The 22,841-nt window shown below is 33.3% G+C and overlaps 1 protein-coding gene across 2 annotated transcripts; it reads left to right on the plus strand.

Moving 5' to 3' along the window:
* The first annotated feature begins 782 nt into the window (after positions 1-782).
* Positions 783-22,493, plus strand: LOC128192145 (neuronal calcium sensor 1-like). 2 transcript variants are annotated; one of them, XM_052864628.1, is made up of 8 exons: positions 783-923; positions 2,513-2,726; positions 9,455-9,479; positions 9,675-9,723; positions 20,351-20,440; positions 21,102-21,180; positions 21,504-21,670; positions 21,844-22,493. In XM_052864628.1, exons 2-8 carry the CDS (start codon positions 2,663-2,665, stop codon positions 21,934-21,936), a joined length of 567 nt encoding a protein of 188 aa, XP_052720588.1. In that variant the 5' UTR covers positions 783-923; positions 2,513-2,662; the 3' UTR covers positions 21,937-22,493. The 2 variants fall into 2 exon arrangements, with proteins under 2 accessions (XP_052720588.1, XP_052720587.1); XM_052864627.1 differs by lacking the exon at positions 783-923 and adding an exon at positions 1,681-2,175.
* Positions 22,494-22,841: the final 348 nt, after the last annotated feature.

Below are 22,841 nucleotides of genomic sequence, written 5' to 3' on the forward strand. Positions count from 1 at the left end.
TCATGTTGTGAACCTATGTCCAAAAAATAAGAGCGAGATTTTAAAATTCGCATGATGTGCTTCTCGCGATTTTCGCGGATAGTTATTCATCACATTTAATTAGGAATCTACTGTAACAGTATTTGATATCTATGATCTTGATATTTTGTGTAGTATGATATATATGATAAGATTTATAACTTATGACATGATATTTTATGTAGTACATTTTCTCTGTAAGATTTTGATTTAATTTTAAAATTTTAAAAAGATTTTTTATTTTACGAACATCTTTTTTCTATCTGATTCTGCTGTTTTGTTTAAGATATAAAAACATTTGTTGAAATGAAGTTGATATACATATACCAAGGAATTATTTTTAAAATGAAGCCTTATTAACCATTTAATGAACTACTGTAAATTTAATTCCTTCAGGAGTATTTCCTTACTGCTGTTCACCAATTATTTTACACTTTATTTGTGCCATCCATTAGTGCCTTTTGCCAATTATCTGAGCCGAGAAGTCATTAAACTAATGCAATGCTTCTATTGAGACCCATAATTGAGATGATTCTTTGTTCTGTAGTTTAGAAGCCAAAGTTTAAGGTTACACGGTTTTATGGTAAGTGTTGTCAGCTGTAGAATTTTTCATTAGAAAATGAAAAAAAAACCTGCAATCCTTTTCAACATTTATCAAAGATGCATTGCATGAAGCTAGTCCAGATGAAATTCTGGGATCTGCACTAGATTTCCTCATGTTTATTTTATATTGACAGGTCAAATTTGCATGAATTTGTGCTTTTTCTGACATAACAGTTCACGGATGATTAGAAGTTCTTGGTTTCAGGGATTGACCATGAAGTAATCAGACAGATGGACAACTATTGATCGTTTACAATGGAGCAAATGTGGCAGAAATTTCAAGTAACTACCATAAAGTAATGGTAAGTTTTGATTAATGTGAATATGTAGAATGCAGTACCAGTATATGTATTACAGTGTAATAGGTTGTATTGATTATAATGTTTCAATGATACGTACATTAAGAATGAAGTTGGATCTTTTTAAAAAAAAACTATTTTCCCCATAATGCTTTTTCGTTGCATCAATAAATCCATGATAAAGAACATCTGGTACATTGTATTATTAAATGTTCTACATGTAGCCAAAACTTCATTAGGCCCTAAACTAATTTACTTATTTTACTCAAATCTTCCTTTTTGCTAAAATTAGCAAAATTATCAATTTTTTAAGTTCAGTTGAATAATTTTATTCACAGTTGGCATGCCATTATTTTACAGAATTTGATTAAAGATTTTACAAAAATATTAGCAAAATTTTGGCAACTTTTGACTTATTATATTATAATTGAAATACATGCAATATTTATTTCCAATATAACGTACCTGAATATTTTTTATCAAAATTCAAACTTTTCTCAGAAATACTTTTTTTTTCTGGATGAAATTTAAATTTTACCATTTCTTTTGATTCCAAATTTAATTCCATTAACTGCAATAAACCACTCCAGCCACCTTTAAGCTTAAAGGGTACCTCTAGTCAAATAATTTAGTTAAAATACTCATCTGATCAGGTGACTTATTATTTATCTTTCTTGATCTGATGCATGTACAGTACATTGATCTTTGATTCACACTTGCGACTGACCAGTATAAGGCCTACATGCTGTGACAGGTGTTACATTGTTGTAGAACGGACTATTACATCTAATATTCAGTGGCTTGATATCTGAGTATATATGATCTACCACCAATCCTTTTCTTCCCTCCTATTATTGGCATGGTAGGAGACTTTGCAGAGACATGTGTCCTTGGAGGGATGACTTTGGAGTGCTGTGTCCTTTATTAAATATATTGATGTATTGACGGACACAGTTAGCACCAGGTTATATGACTTACGTAATGTTAGGATGCTGATATTGATGAAAATTGACAATTTGACATTGAAATTTTAAAACTGTATCAGCTGCTTGGTCAAATATTTAAATGTGATGCGGTAGACGAGAAAAACCTTTGATGGGAATCTTGGAGTTTGAATATCCATGGATTTAATGACAGCCTAAAGAGCTGGATAGTAAGGAACTGAGCCGGTATCTTGGGATCAGGCCAGCTTATTAGAGAAGGACATAGCTGCGCTACGATCAGACCTGACAGGAATCCACGTCTTGTGTTGTTGGTGGGTACACGCCTTCTGATGTGAAATATGAATTGTATCAATAGGAAAAACGTAAATGGATTAGAGATTGCTTCATAGCTTTGTTTTTGAATGTCACTGTTTATTGATTGGTATAAAAGTGATGGAAATAATTTCTGTCTGCATGGTTTAAGTATTAAAGCAGCCGGAGATGTCTCCAGGAATAGAGTTGAATTATAGCCATAAGTTGATGGAGATTTCAACAACTATGAATTATTGATCTATTTCTGTTCAATACACAACCTGGCAAACACGGATCACAAACACCTTTCGGAGAAGCGATTTTTAGGAGTAATTCTCATTTTCCTTGATTTTATAGGTATTGAGCAGTGAGAATTTTAACAATCAAAAGGTGTACCGTAATGGACTTCTAGAGGAGAGGTAGGCATGCCTCTGTTGTGTCTAAGTGGACAGCTTTGGTAATTATTTTGGGGAAGCTGCTTTTCTGGGTGGCTGAGTTTAATGGACCATGGGGAAGCAACAAAGCAAACTGGACGCTACGGACTTGAAGGAACTGCTGGACTGCACTTACTGTGAGTAGCTCATTAAATGTCTCATACAAACACTGTATCAATAGGTTGCAGTATTTGTATTGACTTAAACAGTAATGGAAAAGAATTATTGGAACGTCCACAGAAATTGATCCCCCTGTAATTGCATGGAACTGAAGGATTTATATGCAATTTCCCGATTTATTGGGTTTTTTATTGTGTTTTTCGGGTCTGAATGGAATTAACTAGATAAATCTTAAATATTTACCGATCTAATTTCACCACATGATTTTCATTTTAACAGTCTTCTATGTTTTATTGAAATTGATTCAAATTTAATTTTTGATTTTATTTGCTGAAAATTTTACAAAGAACAGCATCTTTTGCAGCTATAACATTAAAAGCAAGATTCAGAATTTTCAAGTTTAGTCTAAATTTTCATTTCTGTGTGAACTTTAAAATGATGTCACAATGATAACTGCACGCGTTATCATTTGACGCCAAAGTGACATAATTATTGTAAAAATAAATCTTGGTTGTGTTAATTTTAAATGACTTGCCTTTCTCAAACATAAATATAAGTAATAAACATCAATGTTAAAAGTTCACCAGAATATAAACTTGGTTGTTACGTGATCAAATTTTCTGAGAAGCTCTATGGGCTTCACAGGATTTGATCACATGACCAAACAAGTTCATATCATGGGGAACTTTATAACATGCTGTTTATTTTTTTAATAAATAATGGCAATATTTAAGTGAAATTAATATGCATTGAACTATGTCCTGGAAAAGGATTGTTTTCATATTAAGTAATGCTAGTTATAGAATTACACTTGGTTCAGAGTAAAAATTTATTGCTCAGGGAAGTGTTATGGAATGTTTGTGTAAAAATTGGGAACATAATTAAATTACATGTCTGTATTAAACTGTCCTGAAGATAAAATCATGTATATACGCTGTAACTGATGCAGTGTGGAAAGGGCTATTATGTGTATTTTTAAAAATGAAAACCAGAATTAAAACTTCTTAAAATAATATTGATTGTGACAGTGTTCTTCCCAAATTTTTCAGTTTCAACTTCATCTTGAACTTATTGGCAGTGAATTCCTCTGAGGGGCCTAGTTTTATCCTGTTACATGATATATGGGATGGGTTTGTGTTAATGAACTGACTAAAATGTCCAAAACTTGTTCAGGCTCTAGTCAAAAGTTTGTTTTGATCGAGTCATCATAATATGTTGTAAAGAGCACGATCATCTCACTTTCATTTGAAAAGACGCCTACATTAGATGACTTTTACTGCGTATTACAACTATGTTTATAATTCAAATCCCAATGTTTGTGATGTCTGTATCTTTTGTAAACACAGGAATTGGGATTGGGCACTATAATGAAAATCTATGAGTACAGAATCTCGTTTGGGATAGTTGTGTAATGGAATTTGGGCTGATTTTTGTGACAGCTTGATTCCACTAGCTCCCTTGATTGAACGTATGCAGCAACGACATTGATTTCTTATAACAGAATTGAGATTTGACATCTCTTCATATTCAAACCTCATTACTCAATAAATAATGTGTATAAAAAGACAAAGAATTTTAAAAGGTTTAAATCTTTATTTTAAATCAATGAAATTTCACTAATTTATAATTTAATGAAAAGTTCTCTTTTTATGCTCCCCTTCGAAGAAGGGAGGGCATATTGCTTTGCTGCTGTCTGTCGGTCGGTCTGTTGGTCCACCAACAGTTTCCGTTCATTTTCTTTGCAGAGGATGAACATATTGAAATGAAATTTGGTATACAGGTTTATCATGATAATATCTAGGTCAAGTTCGATATTGGGTGTGATCGAGCAATTTTCGACAGAGTTATGGCCCTTGGATGTAGAAAAATTCTAGTTTTTTGCAGTTTCCGCTCATTTTCTTCGCAGAGGATGAACATTATGAAATTTGGTATACAGGTTTATCATGATAATATCTAGGTCAAGTTCGATATTGGTTATGATCAAGCAATTTTCGACAGAGTTATGGCCCTTGGACTTAGAAAAAATTGAGTTATTTAAGTTTACGTTCATTTTCTTTGTGGATGTTTCCAAGGGAGGGGGGCATAAGTGTTTCACAAACATCTCTTGTTTTCACTTTCGAAGTGTTGTTTACGTTAAGTAATTTTCTACATTAAGTCATGGACCTTCAAGAATTACTTTATAAACATTGTACCCCTCAAGAATAGCTTTAGATCATGCAGCCCATGGGCCACATCACTCACCCGAGCAACAATGTTCAAGTGATCCAAGTAGCTGACCAGCTACCCCTCACACACACACCCAACCACAATGACCTCTCCATGACCCCAGAGGTTAGACAGAATGATATGTGGTATCAATTTTATTAGTAATTGTTGAGAGGCAAAGTATAGCTAGCTTTTAAGCCTAAATCAGTTGAGAGTGAATTCTAACTATAACAGGGAGAAAGTAATTTTACATGTAAATTGTTCTGAGTTTGGGGTATGTCACTGAACCAAGGAACTAGACTAGTAGGAATTGTTGCAGCTCTATAGGAATGTCATTCTACTGGTCATGATCTATAGAGCTTAGAATCCTTAAGATCTGATGATGTCAGAGCTAATTTTGTACACAGAAGTACATTTTGACCTAAATCTCTGATAATGCTAAAAAAAAAGCATGTCAAATGACATCAATCATAGAGCGACTGACGTCAAATCCTAGCGACTGGAAATTTTTGCCCATGCTTATATCTGGTATTATAAATCTCTGCAATGTGCTGGGTATTTCCATGGCTGACTTTACAGTCAAGCCACTGAGTCAGAATTCTTCCTGATTGATCTAGTTACTGACACATTAATTCAATATACATGTACTGGAGTTTAAGTTACACAGTTTTCAAAGTTTGAGTTACAGATTATAACTCTGATAATGAGGACAGACCTCCGTATTGATTTTTTATAGCTTCCAATCTGTTAACATTACACACCTTATGAAATATTCATTATTCATATCCCATCTCATATTAATTAGCTTCAGATTTATGGTGGCTATTTTGTTACATTTTGTCATTTTTATGAAATCAAAATGCTATGAAGAGTAAATGTACGTTTTTTGTGCACATTTATTTACTCACTGACCGTATTTGCACAAAAAGTGTGCACTTTGCCTGTACGTCTCTCACTTGAATAGTACAAGAATAATCAACTAACTTTATCAGTTATTTTAAAGTTTCCCAAACGAAGTTTAGAGTCATTGTTTTTGTACGAGTCTTCTTTTTTCTTCTTTCCCACTTCTGGATTTGTCATCGCATTTCCCAGAGATGTCTGAACTAATTCTACAAAACTCTAAGATATGATAGGCCTGCATATCTAGTTGTGAACTTTATTCTAAATTTTTTAATTTGGGGTTGGTCAACCATATTTAGGGGGGGGGGGGGTCAAATGGGGGTGGGATCTAACATTGAATCCTATGGGAAAATTATACACTATATTGTATATGGTTATTGCTTGAAAAGATATTAACATGGGGTTTTCAGATGCATATATTGAATGTTACAGGCAATATATATGATACATTAGATATGGTCCCTACATGGGGTCATTCCAAAACCCCAGGTTTGGGAAATTACTTAATATCTCAAAAACCGCTGACATCCCATCCCCTAAATATAGCATCAAGGACTGTTTAGAGGTGTGGCGCCAGGAGAGGAGGCAATGAGAGCTGAGAGAGAGTATGCTAGGGCTGAAAGAGAGGCAGTGAGGGCAGAGAAAGAAGCTGAGCGAGAACTTGAGAAAGTAAGGTTAGCTCATGAAAGAGAGGAGCGTCAATATATATTCTTGTTCCTTGTGTCAAGGGGCATCAAACTGTATGTCCTGCCCCTCATTTGAACTTTAAGTGCCCAAATATCTTTCAGTTGAGATTCCCACCAAAAATTCATACATATTCTTGTTCCTTGGTTCATGTCGGTTCACCTGATATACAGTAATTAAATGACCCCTGGGGAACATCATGAAATTTCAGAAATAGAAGTAGTCAAGTATTAAATGGTTTTGTCTGTAAAGTTTGACCCATATGGGTTATCCTTACCATCAATGATGGCCTAGCTTGTTCATTTAGGAGATTTTATAATTGTCCAATTATAATTACATCTTGTTTCTGATAATTTGAAAATTGATCTCTCATAATCGTATATCGACCAGCTCAGATATTTTATGTAAGTATACAATAATGGTCAAGCATGTTGATACAGTTTCCCCCTACTGAGTTTGGGGATGTAGTAAGTATTATGTAAACAGAATTCATATGTCCACTAGTCAGTCAAAATGTGTTTGAATTTTTTAATTATCTTTTAAAATTGAAACCATATTGTTTGTAGAATTTATCACTGTACTTAAGGAATGAATTCAATATTTATTTGTATTATTCGCAAAGCAGTTTTTTAAAAAGCGTAAACTGACCCAAACCATTTATATCGTATAAAACTAATAAACATTGAATTCATTGCTTATGATTTAATTTTTTGCTATAAGTTGTAGATAAAAACAGTCACTTGACCATTACAAACAAACCAAATCATCAACGTTTCGTTTTTTCCCTAATATGACATTTTCCAGATTTTGACATTTAACTCGATTATGACATGCCCAATTGTAACAAGGAGCACACGGCTGGTGCGACAGGTCAGAAGAGGATGCTCACTCCTCCTAGGCACCTGATCCTACCTCTATCATTTTGGAGGTCCGTGTTGCTCTGCTTTGAATTTGTATTTTGTTTTATGGATTTTTGAGATGGTTGACAGTTTGTTGTTGTCATTTTTTCATTGTACAAAGTTCAAACATAACATCAGGGGGATTGATATGGTTTTGACGTTAGTGACTTTCTATGACGTAGGCAACATTCTTTATATGATATAAAATAATTTTTTAGCCAATCAGAAAGCGCATTACAACCAAAATTAAATAACCAGTATATTAGAATAAGTGATAGGGATATGAAACTAGTTATTTAAAGATATGTACCGGTAAACCATATTAAAAGTTTATTTGAAACAATATTGTAGGAAGCCCGAATTTACTGATGTAGGTTTAATTTATATGTTGTTTCTATACTAGAACAGTAAATAACAAAAGGCTGCTAGAATAAATTACAGGAATCTGTTGAAAATATTATGAAAACAGTTAGAAATATTGCTGGGAGGTGTCAACAATTTTATTAATTAAATGTATCATTTCTGATAAGAGGCTGTTGATGATATTGAAGAAGGCCATGAAGGTTAATATTGGGGCCAAGGCTTTGATAAGGCACACAAAAATTATATTAAATTTGATATGTCATATAGTTATTGTCTAGGTATTTGAAAAGGTACATATTTATACATGTACTTTATCTTCAACATTGTGGAACACCAATCGTTGACAGAATATCGACTTTACAGATTGAAGCTTAATTTGAATGTGATTTAATGTTTCAGAAATTAATGATTAAAAGAGTGAATGCTTACAAATCAATGAACTTCAATCGGTGCTGATCGCTGTTAATCAAAGCAGTCAAAGAGCTGCCTACATGTTACACTAGCTGTGCTTAAAATAAACTTCATTATGTCACTGGGGATCGATTCATGTTTGGTGTATTGAGTGAATACAATGGACTAATTAAAACACAGAAGACATGCTGGGGGATGTTAATTTCCTTCTCCTTTGCTTAGAAGACAGACATCTAAGGATATAATTGGAACATATTTCTGAGGCTGGCCAATCATTGGTAGATCTGAGATGACCATGTTTACCTGGTCTCAGACTCTATGAATACACTCATCCTTTGCTCTCGAGACGAGGATCTCGAGCTCAGTCACGGTCATCATTATTGTAAATATGGTTTCAGGCATTAAACAGATAGAAAACAGGAACATTAATATCCGCCATGAAAGGTTAAGTGTGGCTTTGACAGAACTCTCCTTTGGAGAGAAATTCTCCTGTAAAAAATGATATTGATTAAAAAAAAAAGAAAAATCAAATTGTTAGGGGAGATTTAGAAATTCTGTAACACAGTTCATTGCAGTATCTTTATGGGATGCCCCTATCATTAATGGGGAGAATTTCAGTAATCATTAAAATGATAATGCAAGTTTTATGTTTTGAGAATAAAAAGTAAAGGGATCGTTTGATTTGATCTCTATGACATTAACGGCAACCTTTCTATGAACCTCTGGGTGTCATTCAAGATCTATTTATGTTGTGTACAGCAAAACATACTTGTATTCTCATGCATTTAATGTCACTTTTTTTAGTGCTAGAAATTTAATTGCATTACCAAGTATCTTATAAATGACATCGATGGCATTTAGATAGTGTCAGTTGATTCATAATAATCAACAACCTTTACAATTCATCTTATGATTGATTGACTTTGTAGTTTAAGTATCATGGTTGATTTTCAACGTGATTTTTATACAAGGATCCCTCTTTCTAGGTCTGACATCTATAACTCATAGTTTAAATTCATCTAAGAGATCGTGTTTTCTCCCATTCACGGTGTCGTAAAAATGTGAAATCTTTTAAGAAAGATATGAAAAATCATTAGAACAGAAATTTACTGTAGCAAAATTTAATATTATTTTCATTGAAGTCCATTGTATCAATAAATGCACATTTTAAATTCTTAAAAGCTTTATAACATTATTGATAGAGCATGTATAATTAATGCATTAATTTATCTTTAGAATAAACAAAGTGGCTAAAACTATATATGTTTCTTTTTTATTTACAGTTGACAAAAAAGAATTGCTCAATTGGTAAGTTGCTGTCAATATTCCAAATTAAAATTATAGATTAATTTTTTTAATTCAAAAGATATTTCCTTCAAATAGTATTTTATACAGTATTCTTCTTTGTTTTGAAAACCAATACATTCCAGGAATTCATGTCAGATAGAGCTGTGGGAGTTTTATTAGCTTCATAAATATCTAAACAGATTTTCTTTTGAACAGGTATCGAGATTTCATGAGAGACTGCCCCAATGGTGTGCTGAAAAGAGAGGTAATTCCTGCAGACTTATTCACCTGTTCATTTTCTCATATTCCCCATTGACTGGCTCATGTGAAAAGATCAACACCATTTTAACAGTTTATCAAAAGCAGAAAAAAATTCCGTAATGTTTACTCATATCAAAGACCATTGACTGAAAGCTGTTTAATATTGAAAACTCCTCTGAAGTGCAATGGTACACAGTAATTTCTATAAATGTATGTTTAGTGATCCATTTTAAGAATGCAACAAATGAACTTTTTAAGTTGAAGAATGTACATCATTGATTCAGTGGATTTTGTGACTGAAATATCTTCACAATATCTTCACATATTCTAAAGTAATTCCATTTAATTACTGGTAATGGGCTAGGATGAAATTTAAGGAGTAATAATCTTCACTCATTCATCATAATCATATTACCTTTCACACATTAAAGGATTAATCCAGTGGGATAATTAAGTAATTTTATCTAGATTAGCCTGGTTTAGAAATTGCATGTAGTTACCCTGAATGTACTGTATAAAAGTTAAATATATATACATATTGATTGTTAAAGAGTAACTTATGCAAGATGTTATATTGTGGAAATTATGTGTATCTTCAAACGTGACAAATGATATTAGTGTGTATGTAGTTTTGTTGGCAGTCCTCTCAAATAAAGATCAGTGCATCAATATTTTAGTAGACATATAATTGATGGTCAGGGACAAAATCCACAATTCTGATATTTCTGTAATAAACTAACTTTTTAAACTTACTCTTACCTAATTTGAGACAATATCATGGAAACATTAATAGAGTTTGAAAATTGACTCTTATTACCCAGATTTAAAATACTACAAAAAACATATTTGATAAGGTCAACAGGTGCGTAGACAGAATGGAAATGATGTGTATGCATGTATATTTTCTCTCTCTTTTAAAAATTTCAGATCATTTTTTGGCAATGATTTAATAAAAGACTTTAAATTTTTTGATTTTTTTTCTCCAAATGGAATCTCTGTCTGTTTGTCTGTCTCTCTTGTTTCCTTTTTTTCAGAATGATGTGTACGAACTTGCGTATTTGCGTAACTATATAGGCTGCTATGCGCTGATAAAACGTCTGCCCCCATTTTTACCGATATTAAGTAGAAACTTATCAAAATCATATATGTATCCTCATCAAACCTTATACAAAAAAAGTATATCACAATAATCTGGTCACAGTATTAGTCATCAATGGGGTCATTAAAATGGACCTTTTTCTTCAATTATGCAAACATTAAGTAAAACATGGTCTTTTTGCCTTCAGAAGTACATTGTATTTTGTTCAAATAATCATACCTATCATAGTAAAAAATAGTATTTGAGCAAGCATGCACTTGGTGTTTCCTAGTCGAAAAACTGTCGAGATTTTATACACCCATTTAAAATAAAAATTCTTTTTTACCTAAATACTACATGAATTATGATGTCATAAGGAGAATTATCTTTTTATAAACTCATTTTTAAGATAGTTTCAACTGTCAAAATATTGTTCACCTTATTTTAAAAGCTCTCTTTATAAATTATAGAAACATGATGCAGCATAAAGTCATTTGTATATGTTTAGAGACTATATTCCTTTTGCTGGTAGTTGCCACTTGCCATTACATGTATTAATGTACTGGAGAAAAAGTGGTGAATATATTTGAATTAATGAGAGAGAGAGAGAGAGAGAGAGAGCGAGAGAGAGAGAGAGAGAGAGAGATTGTTTTATTATCATTTAATAAATCATGTGGGAGTGAATTATTTTTAATTGAAATAAATTGGCAGCAAAGACTCCTTGAAAAATTTGAAAATTGAAATATATACTTTTTACATTTACATTTGTAAAGCCATTGGCAAATGTTGATTTTTTGTATATTGAATGTTTTTGCAGCAGTGTATTTAAGGATTTGCTAACACAAGCACAAAAAGAAATTATTTGTAGAGAAAGTTTTACAATAGAGAGTTGTGAGGTTCATTAATTGCAATTAACAGGTGCTTTTTGGCGACCAAAATGTAACATAAATAGATGGAAAATTAAATTTCTTCTGGTGCTTGCTCGGAACAATGGCTATGAGGGACCGGAGGGAATTAGATAGGTATTAGCAGCGGATCAGCTGCTGGAGTTTGTTTTGGTTTGGGATGAAGTTATATATACGTATTAGAGAGATTATTACTTCGGATTTCTTCTGTTCATAGTTCACAAGTTGTCTTGATAATGGAAGCGATAATCAAATCAGTGAGAATTGCATTTATTAAATTGGTAGATATTGATTTGTGAAGGTTCCTGGAGGTATTATCTATAGTGATTAAGAATAAGTTTTTATAATAACTTACCATGCAGATTAGGTGAATTGTTAGATTTGCAGTCTTAGTTATTTATTCTCTGGATAAATGAAATAAAGACAGAATGACAGTGGGTTTTGAATTTGAAATAAAAGAATACATGATTGTGATGGGTTGGCATTTCGTCTGGGATAATTCCTTATGAGGCTGATGTTGAAGTGTAATAGTCTAATTCAATCTGATGTTGAAATAAGTAATTATCTTGGAAATGGCAGAATCCAAATATAATCAGCATAGACAATTAATGAAATCGTTTAACAGGAATTTAAAGGTGAATTGGAGTAAGAACCCACATCAAGCTGTTATTGCACTTCATTAGCTAATGAATATGGACATTTCTTGTTCACTTAATGTTTCTGAGTGTAAATATCAAGTACCCATTTGATTCAGCTTTATATCTACCGGTAAATGCACACATTACAGCAATATGTGCATAGAAATATGGAGAAATCAAAAGATCTAATTCTAATGGTTTCTTTGAAGTTATTATTTTATTATTGGGCATTTTCAAGTCAACAGTCTAGCGAAAGGACAATGACGTAGGCAAATCCTACTGGACACTTCAATATAACCATTTGGTGACGATTCTTGAAAAGTTTTGACAATCCCTTCAGAATCGGCCAGATAAAACAATTATTTTTTCACGTTAGACCACTAATATGGTAATGGGTCCCTCTAGTTCAAAATCTGTTTAAATGATACAATACAAATTTGTTTGCACTCAAAAGAGACATGGAATCAGTGTTCTAAAAGCTCCAAGGACTGAATAGAGATTTAAATGGTTGTTTCAATATCATAGGCATGGGGACAGTACTGAAAAGAGCAGAGAGTTTAATTTGTTTTACTTAAACACCTTCTGGACAACATGAAGTTTGTTCTGACAAAAAACCTTGAACACCTGGGGTACAGTAAAGTTCTTTGAATTCCCTATGTTGATTCAATCAATGAAACACATCATGAAACCCACCATTTCTCAAGTCTAATAATATATTCTGTCTATAAACTTAGGGAACATATCCCTTATAAAGCTAAAACCCTAATTTAGAGGTTTAGAAGTCTTCTAGACAAATTAATTGTATGTTAATGCCAGTTCTTATGACTTTGTGAGCCATCAAAGACCTTGATTGTCCTTTTTAATGAGTTCAAGGGGTGTGTGTTAATTATTACACGGGTAAATTCATTATGTTGGGGTGTAAAGGGATGCATTGATAAGTATTAAGACCCACAGGACAGGTACAGACCAATAAATTAGACATTAACCAAGACAGAACGATATAAAACCCATAAATTAAGCATACCCTTGTCAAAGGCAGAAGAACTTCCATATAAATCTACAGACAGGATCAGTCTGCTTCAACCTGAGAATATCAGTTCACTCTTGTTCAATGTATTCAATGAAATCAGAAACAATTAATTTTCCCCTGTAGAGGTGTTTTGGTATCTCTTGTATGCATGGAATAAAAATGACTTAATATAAGGTCTGAACTTGTTGTTGTCAAGAATACTTTATTTTGATTCCTCTCATATATATTCGCCAATTTTGAATTGGTTTCATAAGCAATAAATTTAACAAAACAGTTGTAACCATAGAAACATTACGAACATGACCTTGATTGAACTTTGTTGTGTATAGTCATGGCTACAGGAAATTCTGCAATGTCTGCAGATCTTACATATCTAGTTTGTCTAGAAATTCCTCTTGTCATCTTGCATTGCTGACAAATAACCATGATACAGCCATTCTCTGATTTCACACAAGGTGTTGTCTTTCTGGGTACCCCCAGGTACATTCTTCCTGAGTTCATGAAAATTGACGCTGTGATCTTAACACCAAATTCTAGATTCTTAAAAGGAATTAAAAATCATTTGAGACCACATGTTGCACTATTAACCATAAGACATTCTTGAACCATGGCTTTAACTAAACAAGCTGATCAAGGGTAGTCTGTGGTAGCTGGATGCCTTATCATTTTGCAAATCTGATTTGTACAGTTAAAGTATCAGATACAAGCATTAAAATGGAGTTTTAAATTTTACTGCTCCTGTATTTTGCGGTTGTTCATAGGGATATGTGGAATGGTTTTTGTTTAGCCTGGATTTATTGCAGTTACCGAAATCAAGTGCAGCTATGAGGGGCATGTTTGTTAGAATTTGACAGCTTATTGAAATTTTTTGTGACTGATTGGACTTAGATAAAAAAGCTGGAAAGGGAACTGTTTGAAGAAGACTTAGGAGGATCTAGAGTCAGCGTGCTTGGCTAGCAACTCGTGAAAGGACTCATTTGGAGATACAATTTTCACTGAACTTGATCAGAAATAATGGAGTAACTTTTGTTCACTACCTGGATTATTTCTATTCCGTTCAAAGTACTATGTAATATTATACAAGAATTATGGAATGATTAAGACTTGGATTGAGAGTTAATTCTAAAAGTGTATAGTTATACCTTATGGTTACCTGGAAATTAGTCTAATGTGTTAATTTGCTCTCTAAAACAACTGCGAGCAGTGAAACAGTTTCAAGACACCATTTTGTTTGCAATTCAATAGTGGGGAGCCCCTTTATTACTTTTTGATCACAATAAATGAAAGTTGTTTGCCTGTGATAAAAAATTTTCACATATTGTTTGGATCACTTCTTAATATCTCTTGTCCACAACTTCTAAGCCCTGCAACAGAGGAGGTGCTCTGCTGGGGAAAAGAATAGGGGGCCAGAGTGCTTAACCTTTGTTATCATGGACCCACAGGATACCTGCTGAACTTATAATTAATCAACAATTGAGAGAAAGAAATGATTTATTAATTTTTGAATTCAATTTAAAAGCTGTCCATCAAAAACTGCTGGTGACATTGAAAATTTCTCTTTGAATTCAACTTTCTTTGAATGGAGAGATTCATGACTTAAAAAGGGTTGGATTTGTCATACTTAATTTTGGTCAATTTACTCTTTACACTGTGGCAGTAACCATCCTGATTTTGAGGTTTTTGATTGGACCTGCTTAATCTAAGCTCTGACTTTCTCCCTGCTGTACACAGGACGTTTAATGCTTGGGATTATATGAAGGATTAGCAGAAGTCGTGAGCCATTCTTTCCGCTATTCATTTGGAATAGTCCATCAAACGACAGGATATTTAAATCGCTCGTGCCCTCAGTTTGATTTAGATCTAATCTATCGTGCAACATGTGATTAACTAATTAGATATTTAATCTGCATCTTAAAAAAATATTTGCAAGGAGTTGTGACGGGATTGTTTTAAAGCACATTTATTACATTCAAGTTTCCATTCAACCAGTTGGAGACTTCTATCTGATGCATCCTTTTTCAGGATTATAATAGAAAAAAATCTTTTTTAGTTTAAGACATCTTTGATGTCTGAAACTTTGGAACTTTTCCTTGTTCTTTGAAGAAAGTGAAAGTGTGGGTTTACCTTTAACACGTGCTAAGTTTCTCAGTGTATTTAACAATGAGGCAGACTATAGATCCAGACAATGGTGGTTTTCCATCGGGTGGTGTTACATTGTCTGAGCACCAATATTCCGAAGCACAAAAGTTGTATATCCTTGGCGCAAAGCTGGACAACTTTCGCACAATTGGGCCTTGGCATTCTGTGGAAGCCAAGTATTTAGACAACCTTTGTTACCGGCTGGCTTCACCTGTTCCTAGGCCATGTAGCAGGAAACACGACGAAGGAGCTTGGGCCGCAGAAGATCAGGTTTACATGGATTACCCACGCCCCATCTCCAGCGTCAAAAGTGCTCCCCCTGGAAGTGTCCGGAGATCAAGAGGCTCACCCTCTGCGAAAAGTAAAAATTCTGGATACTCCCTACCCATTGTTAGGGAAGGAAACGGGCAGAAAAATGAGAAGAGAAGTAATTCCAAAATTTCTACGGAGGACATCGATCGCATTGTCTGTAGGGTAACAAGGCCAACCATAGCTAGCCGGGGTGGAGTGGATATTGCTGAGAAATACCAGAATAAAGATTATGTTTATGGATCTAGAAGTGTGTCTGAGGTGGATCTGGATTCTATCGTAAGTCGAGTTACACGTTCCACTGTAGCAAGCACTGGAGGTGCTGGGAAACAGAGGAAATACACTGACTTTGTATATGGGGATAAAAAAGTGAATGAAGAGGAATTCAATGGCATTATCAACCGACTGACAAAGCCAACAGTGGCCAGCAGAGGAGGTGTAGACATAGCAGACAAGATGCCTGTGGAATACAAACCTCTTCCCATCACCAAAACCAACCCAGTGGTGCCGGGATTGAGGGCTAAACAAGCTGCCCTGCTGAAAAAGAGGGTGAATACAGAGGAGTTAGAGCAGATCGTTGGTCGCCTCAACGCCCTCACCCCTGCGTACAAAGCTAAGTACAGTCCCAGCCCCCATGTTTGGGTGGACGACGCTAAAGTAGGACCAGCTTTCCAAAGACAGCAAGTAATGGCAGCCTAAGCTATTCGGGCAGTAATAAATTAATGACTGTTAATTCGACTTTTAAACTTATTCAATCTATTCAGAAATCACTTGAACTATGTAAGAAGTACCTCACCTAAGGTCATTGTTGAAGTACATTTGATAGTTAATTTTCAGTGTTGAACATAGTAACAAGAAGGCAGTTTTATTTTTTTTATATACTGATGAAAACTTCATGAAAATGGTTGGTTTACTAATTTTAAAATTGCAAGAAAAAAATATACCTGATATAATTTTAATTGTATTATTTGATTTTTATAGATACACAAATTTTTATTAACTTAGCATGTATGATATTGTAACTTATTTATTGGTAGAAATTAGAACGAATGATTCTGTATGATTGGACTACTACAAAGCCACAAGAAATCAGAATTATTTTTATATGAATTTAACATTTATATTTCCAATCAACTTGATATTCTCTCTCTCTTTCTGTCTATATGTTTTATGCATTGTATTATTATGTGAGCAAATGTTTTTTATTTTAAAAAAAGAGTATTGTGTGACTTTTATTTGCCAACAAAGTGTGGAATTGATTTCTATTTGTATTAGACGGTTAGAATGTTTGCTGAGTATCTATGTACAGGAATTTCAGATCAATATATGACACTTGACCGAACTAATATGGCAGACAGTAGTCAAGTTTATAGCTGTTGAAGACATATTTTACAATCACATACGTTACAACTTCAAGACATTTCTGCTTGGCATTTTATAACCAAGGTTCAAATGTTTATGTACATTGTTCACTTGTTCAAGAAAAGTCTTTCATTTCTATTTTCGTGACAAGCAGAAATTTTCTTGCAAATTTCAATAGAGATATAAATGACTTTAAATGAGAAAAAAAAATTCTTTACCTGTTCAAAGTGATTTAAAGGCATTCTATTCTAACTAACTAAACTGTTGGGGTTAGTCTATTGATTTGATAAAACTAAAAGTACACAGTTGTGAATCTTTTTCACAAACCAGACACAAGACAAACAGAGATCAATCTAAATTCCATGAACTGTTTGACAATATGGTGATACAATGTACAATTATTGATGATAATTGTTTTAACGCAATCAAAGAAAAAGCCCTACCGATGGAACATACTTGTCTACCGAGATAAATGGATTTTTACAGAATTTTTGTAATCAGCATATAGACAAAATGATCAAGTACTTGTCTGATATTGGTGACTGAATTTGTATGCTTTTTGTAGATTTTCTCCATTAGCTTTTATCCTCTATCAAAAATGGAAGAGGAGTGAAGAATGATGTTATCTGGTAGTCGGACTTTATTGGCAGTTTTTTTTTAATCAACCAAAATGGTGTTAAATGCTTTTTTTTTTCATGCATTTACCAGTATGTATTATTTCAACTTTATGGGGCATCTACTGAACAGTATTTGATTGTTTCCATTATTCTACCTATTAACATTTTATTTTACAGTTAAGTAGAATTGGAATAGCATTTCATAATACCCCAGTATGATTCAAGGCATGTTAGGTTTTTGTTTGTTTGTTTCTGTTTTTAACAAACATTAACCTGGTACATGTATATAGGTAACGTTATTGTAATGAGGGGACTTAATCAGTTGAAGCATGTCCCCAGGATCAACACTGCTTAGTTTTGCATGCATTAAAAATGTGTATCTTCTTTATTTCTGTTGAAAAATGTATTCTATGTTATTTATGTCTCCAACTGTAAAACTTTTCTTTATTTTTACCCTTTTATTTTTTTTTTACATTTCCAGCTAAAAGAAAAATATATTAGGTTTAAATATATATATATATTAAAGTACATGTAGGTATATTATTTGTCTTATAACTGTCTCTACTTGATGTAATCTTTCTACTATACTATAGGTAACATTATATTCTAGGAACCTGTATTGTTAATAAACTTGACAGTACCCTGAGAGCATCTTGTTTGGGTTTGACTTTGGGAGTGTCCCCTATCAGGCATTGATCTGTTTGATAGGCATGTTTTTGAGCCAGTTTAATCAAGTAGATTGGTCTTTAATTCTGACAGTTGAATTATTTTTGTAATGCATACATTCCTGTCGAGACACCCTACTTTTGTCCCTATATCAGTAATATTAAAAACAATGGATCTTAAGACATTGATATTAAGAGATAGGTTAAGATCGGGAGATGAATTATAAATGTACTATTGTAAGACATGTAGATGTTTTGGGGTACCCGATATCTATCTATTGCTGTCCGGTTTTGTGGCAGAAATCCAAACCTTGGCAATCAGACAGGTACTAGACATAGAGCAACATCCTACAGAGGATGGAACTTTAAATTATTTACCGGAGGACAGGTTCGGTCTTTTGGTAATGTAAGGCTTTATGCTTTATGTCTTTTCTGCCACGTACCCCTGTAATTGACAGTGTTTGGATGATATTGATCAGCGAAGGAAACTGATTTCATGCATTAGTGCTGAATCCATTCTTAGACTGTCCCAGAGATATTATGCCATAATTAGATTAATAGCTTAGTGTCTTTTTTCTCTAATGCATTCCTAAAGATATCTCCTAGCTGTCATAGAAAGTAAATATCCTTCTTTCTATCTAAACACTGTGAACCTGGAAGAAAAAAAAACGAAAGACAAACCAAAATCCAATTAAAAAAAACAACCCAAAACACTTTTTTTTGTATGACAAAGTAATGGAAACATGATAACAGTGCTGTAACCAAACTGTAATGAAATATTTCAAATTCAGAACTTGACAGAACTTCAATTCATAGAGTCTGAGACAATTCCCTGTTTTTTATTTCTCCTATTACAATTTAATTATCACAAGATACACAGTCTGTGTAAACTGAGTCTGGATCTAAATCTGTTGGATGAAAAAGCATGGATGTAAGAAACTCGCAATCCAAATTAAAGACATTGAGGTGACTGAATTGCTTCTTTATATTGAAAAACTCTCGGATCATCAACCCTGAATCGTGATGATGAGAGGCGACATGGAAAGGAAGCATTCAGTTGAGGATTTTTCCTTATGAAGTTTAAGTGATTCATTAATAAGGCTGTTGACAAATTCTCTGAAGTTAATCCCCTCGAATGTGGGGTCCATCACGCGTTGTATGTCATTTCATTTGATGACCATATAAAGTAATAAACCGAGAGTAATTTACCGTAAAAACAGGAGGCATTGCCCAGAGTTAGTGACGTTTTGGTGCCCTTTGAATCTATTGATGATGTTTTAAGTCAATAAACTGGTAATATGAGGCCATAGTACATGTAACTATAAAAAGAAACCTCAATGAATACAGCTGCTGAACTATAGCTGTCTGTGAAAGGGTAAAAAACTATTACCGGTAGTTTGTCAAAATAAATGTATAAGCAGAACAAAATTCCTTACTGTTACTAAAGCAAATTATTTGAAAGTATTGAATACTGGTATGAAAAGACATTAAAAGAAACTGAATACAGCTGCTGAATTATTCCACAATTTACTGTCTAGCTGTCAAATGGCATGAAACTAAGTGTGTGTCTTAATACATGGATATCAGAATAATAACTAGTGATGATAAACTGAAATTCCTTACTGTGAGAGCAAATGATTTGAAATAATTGCATGTATACTGATATGAAAAGACATACAAAGAATTTGTTTAAAACTGGTTTAATTATGGTGGATTTTTGTGTCTGAATTTCTGTACTTGCATGCAGCCAAAGATAACAACAATCGATCAATAATATGTGTGTAAAGATCATAAACTTTACATGTACTATCATCTAAATCTTCGAAGTGTTTTTAAAAATGCTATAATTCCTAACTATATAAACATAACTGACCATGTCTAATTTCAGGAATTTCACACAATATATCAACAGTTCTTTCCAAATGGTGACCCGACCAAGTTTGCCAGTTTTGTCTTCAATGTGTTTGATGCCAACAAGGTACAGAACACTATTTAACACTAAATATGTGCCTCCATAAACCACTTCAGCTAGGAACTGATCTATAAGTAAAGTTATTAACACAATTATTCAATACCCCCAGGTATTATTTCAAGAATATTTCCCCCATTAAGGTCATGTACATACTAATCCCAAAGTTATCAGAAAAAATTAAGCTTGATTATGAATGAAATTAGATTTTGATTGAGTGTATTGTTGATTGAAATTTTTTATTGTGTGGGTAAAATTAAATCTGAATCCTGTGATAAGCAATCAGAGAACAAGCTTTACAAGACAGGAATAAAGACTTAAGTGGAACTCTTTAGCGGGATTTCATAGATAGTATTGTAAATCGTAATGATGTGTCAAAGATCCTTTGTGAATGAACGGGTCGTACCATTATCGAGACTCAAACAATTTTAGACTTAACACAGGGCCTGAAACTCACATGTGATGTGTTCTCTGATTACGAAGATCGAATTTCAGGATTAATTTTTGTATGAATGCTGTTAAGATCAACATATACATGTGAATTTGTGTATTCAACTTTTTAATATTTAACTCAATGTTCTATATTACACCTAAACACCGTCAGGAATTCAGATTAAATTTTGAATCAGAAAATACGCAGGTTTCACATGCACCTGTATGAATATTTCAGGATGGCTACATATCCTTCAAAGAGTTCATCTGTGCTCTGTCGATTACATCAAGGGGGTCTCTGGATGAGAAACTAGACTGTAAGTATTTACTTAACCCACCCATACAAAACTGTCTAGCCTGCTCTGTGACAGTAATTAAATCTCCAGTGCCCATACAGAGATAAAATAAATGAAAACAATTCCACAAGTGGTTTGTTTCTTGTCATCTTCACAATGACGAGGCCTATTGTTACGTTGTTTCTCAAACTTGTGGAAAGGAACATATAATCACAAAACCTTGACATTATTTGTTGGTTACACTCAAATTTTCAATAAAACTTAAATTTATTTAATTCCACCTGAAATCGGAATGATTGTACATGTATAATGTTGATATAAAAGCTTCTTTTTAATCATCCAAGGGGCCTTTAGTCTTTATGATCTGGACAATGATGGCTACATCACAAAAGAAGAGATGGTCAGCATCGTGGATGCTATTTATAGCATGGTGGGAAATCTTCTAGACCTTCCCAAGGATGAAGACACCCCAGAAAAGAGAGTGGAAAAGATTTTCTCCCAAATGGACACAGTATGTATACTCTTGTTGGCTGTGTCAAGGGGAATAACTCTGTAACCTTGATATTTGTTATAACTTCCATTTTATATTTATTTTATTTAATGAATTTTTAAATTAATTTGTAGGATCTTTATCAAGATGTCAATAACGTTTCAGAATTAATTTGTTTTACTTTAACCTTTCAGAATAATGATGGTAAATTAACAAAGGATGAGTTTCGAGAAGGTTCAAAGTGTGACCCTTGGATTGTGGAAGCACTGACCACTCCTCACAGATAAACCAGCCTCGCCAAATGTGTTGTTGTTATGTATCCATATATTGCCAGAAAACCTCACAGAACATCGCAGTTCTGTGAACATCAGAGTGAAATTTCCTGCTGTCTCCCTTTAATGAGGAAGATCTAAACTGCTCCAGATAAAATGCATCCCTTTTTATAGGACTTCCTTAAAAGACTGTCACTATTAGTGTAAATGAATCATGAATCTTCCAGATTTCCTTCACTTCAAGTGATATAAGAAGTCAAATTATCGATAACGACAAAAGCAGTAATCGGCTCATTTATTGGCTGAAAAGAATCTGAATCTGTCAGACGGTATGGAAAAGATATGGAATTTGCTATTATTCTGTGCTTCTGTTGTAAGCTTTTATCACCATCATTTATTGACTGAGAGACATTAATCCATCACTTTTATTTTTTAATAGAATCTGTTACACATACATGACTGTACATGTACCCCACACCTTACCTTACTGCATTCCATTAATTATGCCATGTGTATTACATGTAGAAAGAAAATGACTGATATATATATTTAATAAATCAATAATACATCTATTCATACTTGTTTATTTTCCCGTTTAATTCAAATTAGCATATAAAATGTTATATTATGATTTTCTGTAATACTAGAATTCAAACAGGAAAGTGATGCACATTCCTTACTGGAGTAAGAACTACAACAGTTAGCACTGTATTGTTTTCATCTTATGTATTGCAGAACACATTGACAGGTGCATGATAGATAGTATGATTCTTGATGCTGCAATTTTCTCTTTACATAAATACATGGAAAACACTGAAATATTAGCTTCTGTGTTCTTTTTCAATTTGTAAGATAACCTGGTACACGTCTATGAAGAAAACACAATTCTTTGTCGGTATTTTTGAGTCTCAGATTTCCTT

The sequence above is a fragment of the Crassostrea angulata genome, chromosome 7 (genome assembly GCF_025612915.1).
Source record: "Crassostrea angulata isolate pt1a10 chromosome 7, ASM2561291v2, whole genome shotgun sequence".
Classification (NCBI taxonomy): Eukaryota; Metazoa; Mollusca; class Bivalvia; order Ostreida; family Ostreidae; genus Magallana; species Magallana angulata.

What these genes read in the sequence shown, in the direction of transcription:
- LOC128192145 (XM_052864628.1), top strand. Translation starts at nt 2,663, where the DNA reads ATGGGGAAGCAACAAAGCAAACTGGACGCTACGGACTTGAAGGAACTG. An exon ending in ACTGCTGGACTGCACTTACT is followed by an intron (nt 2,727 to 9,454) that starts GTGAGTAGCTCA and finishes TTTTATTTACAG; the next exon opens with TTGACAAAAAAGAATTGCTC. An exon ending in ATGTGTTTGATGCCAACAAG is followed by an intron (nt 20,441 to 21,101) that starts GTACAGAACACT and finishes TGAATATTTCAG; the next exon opens with GATGGCTACATATCCTTCAA.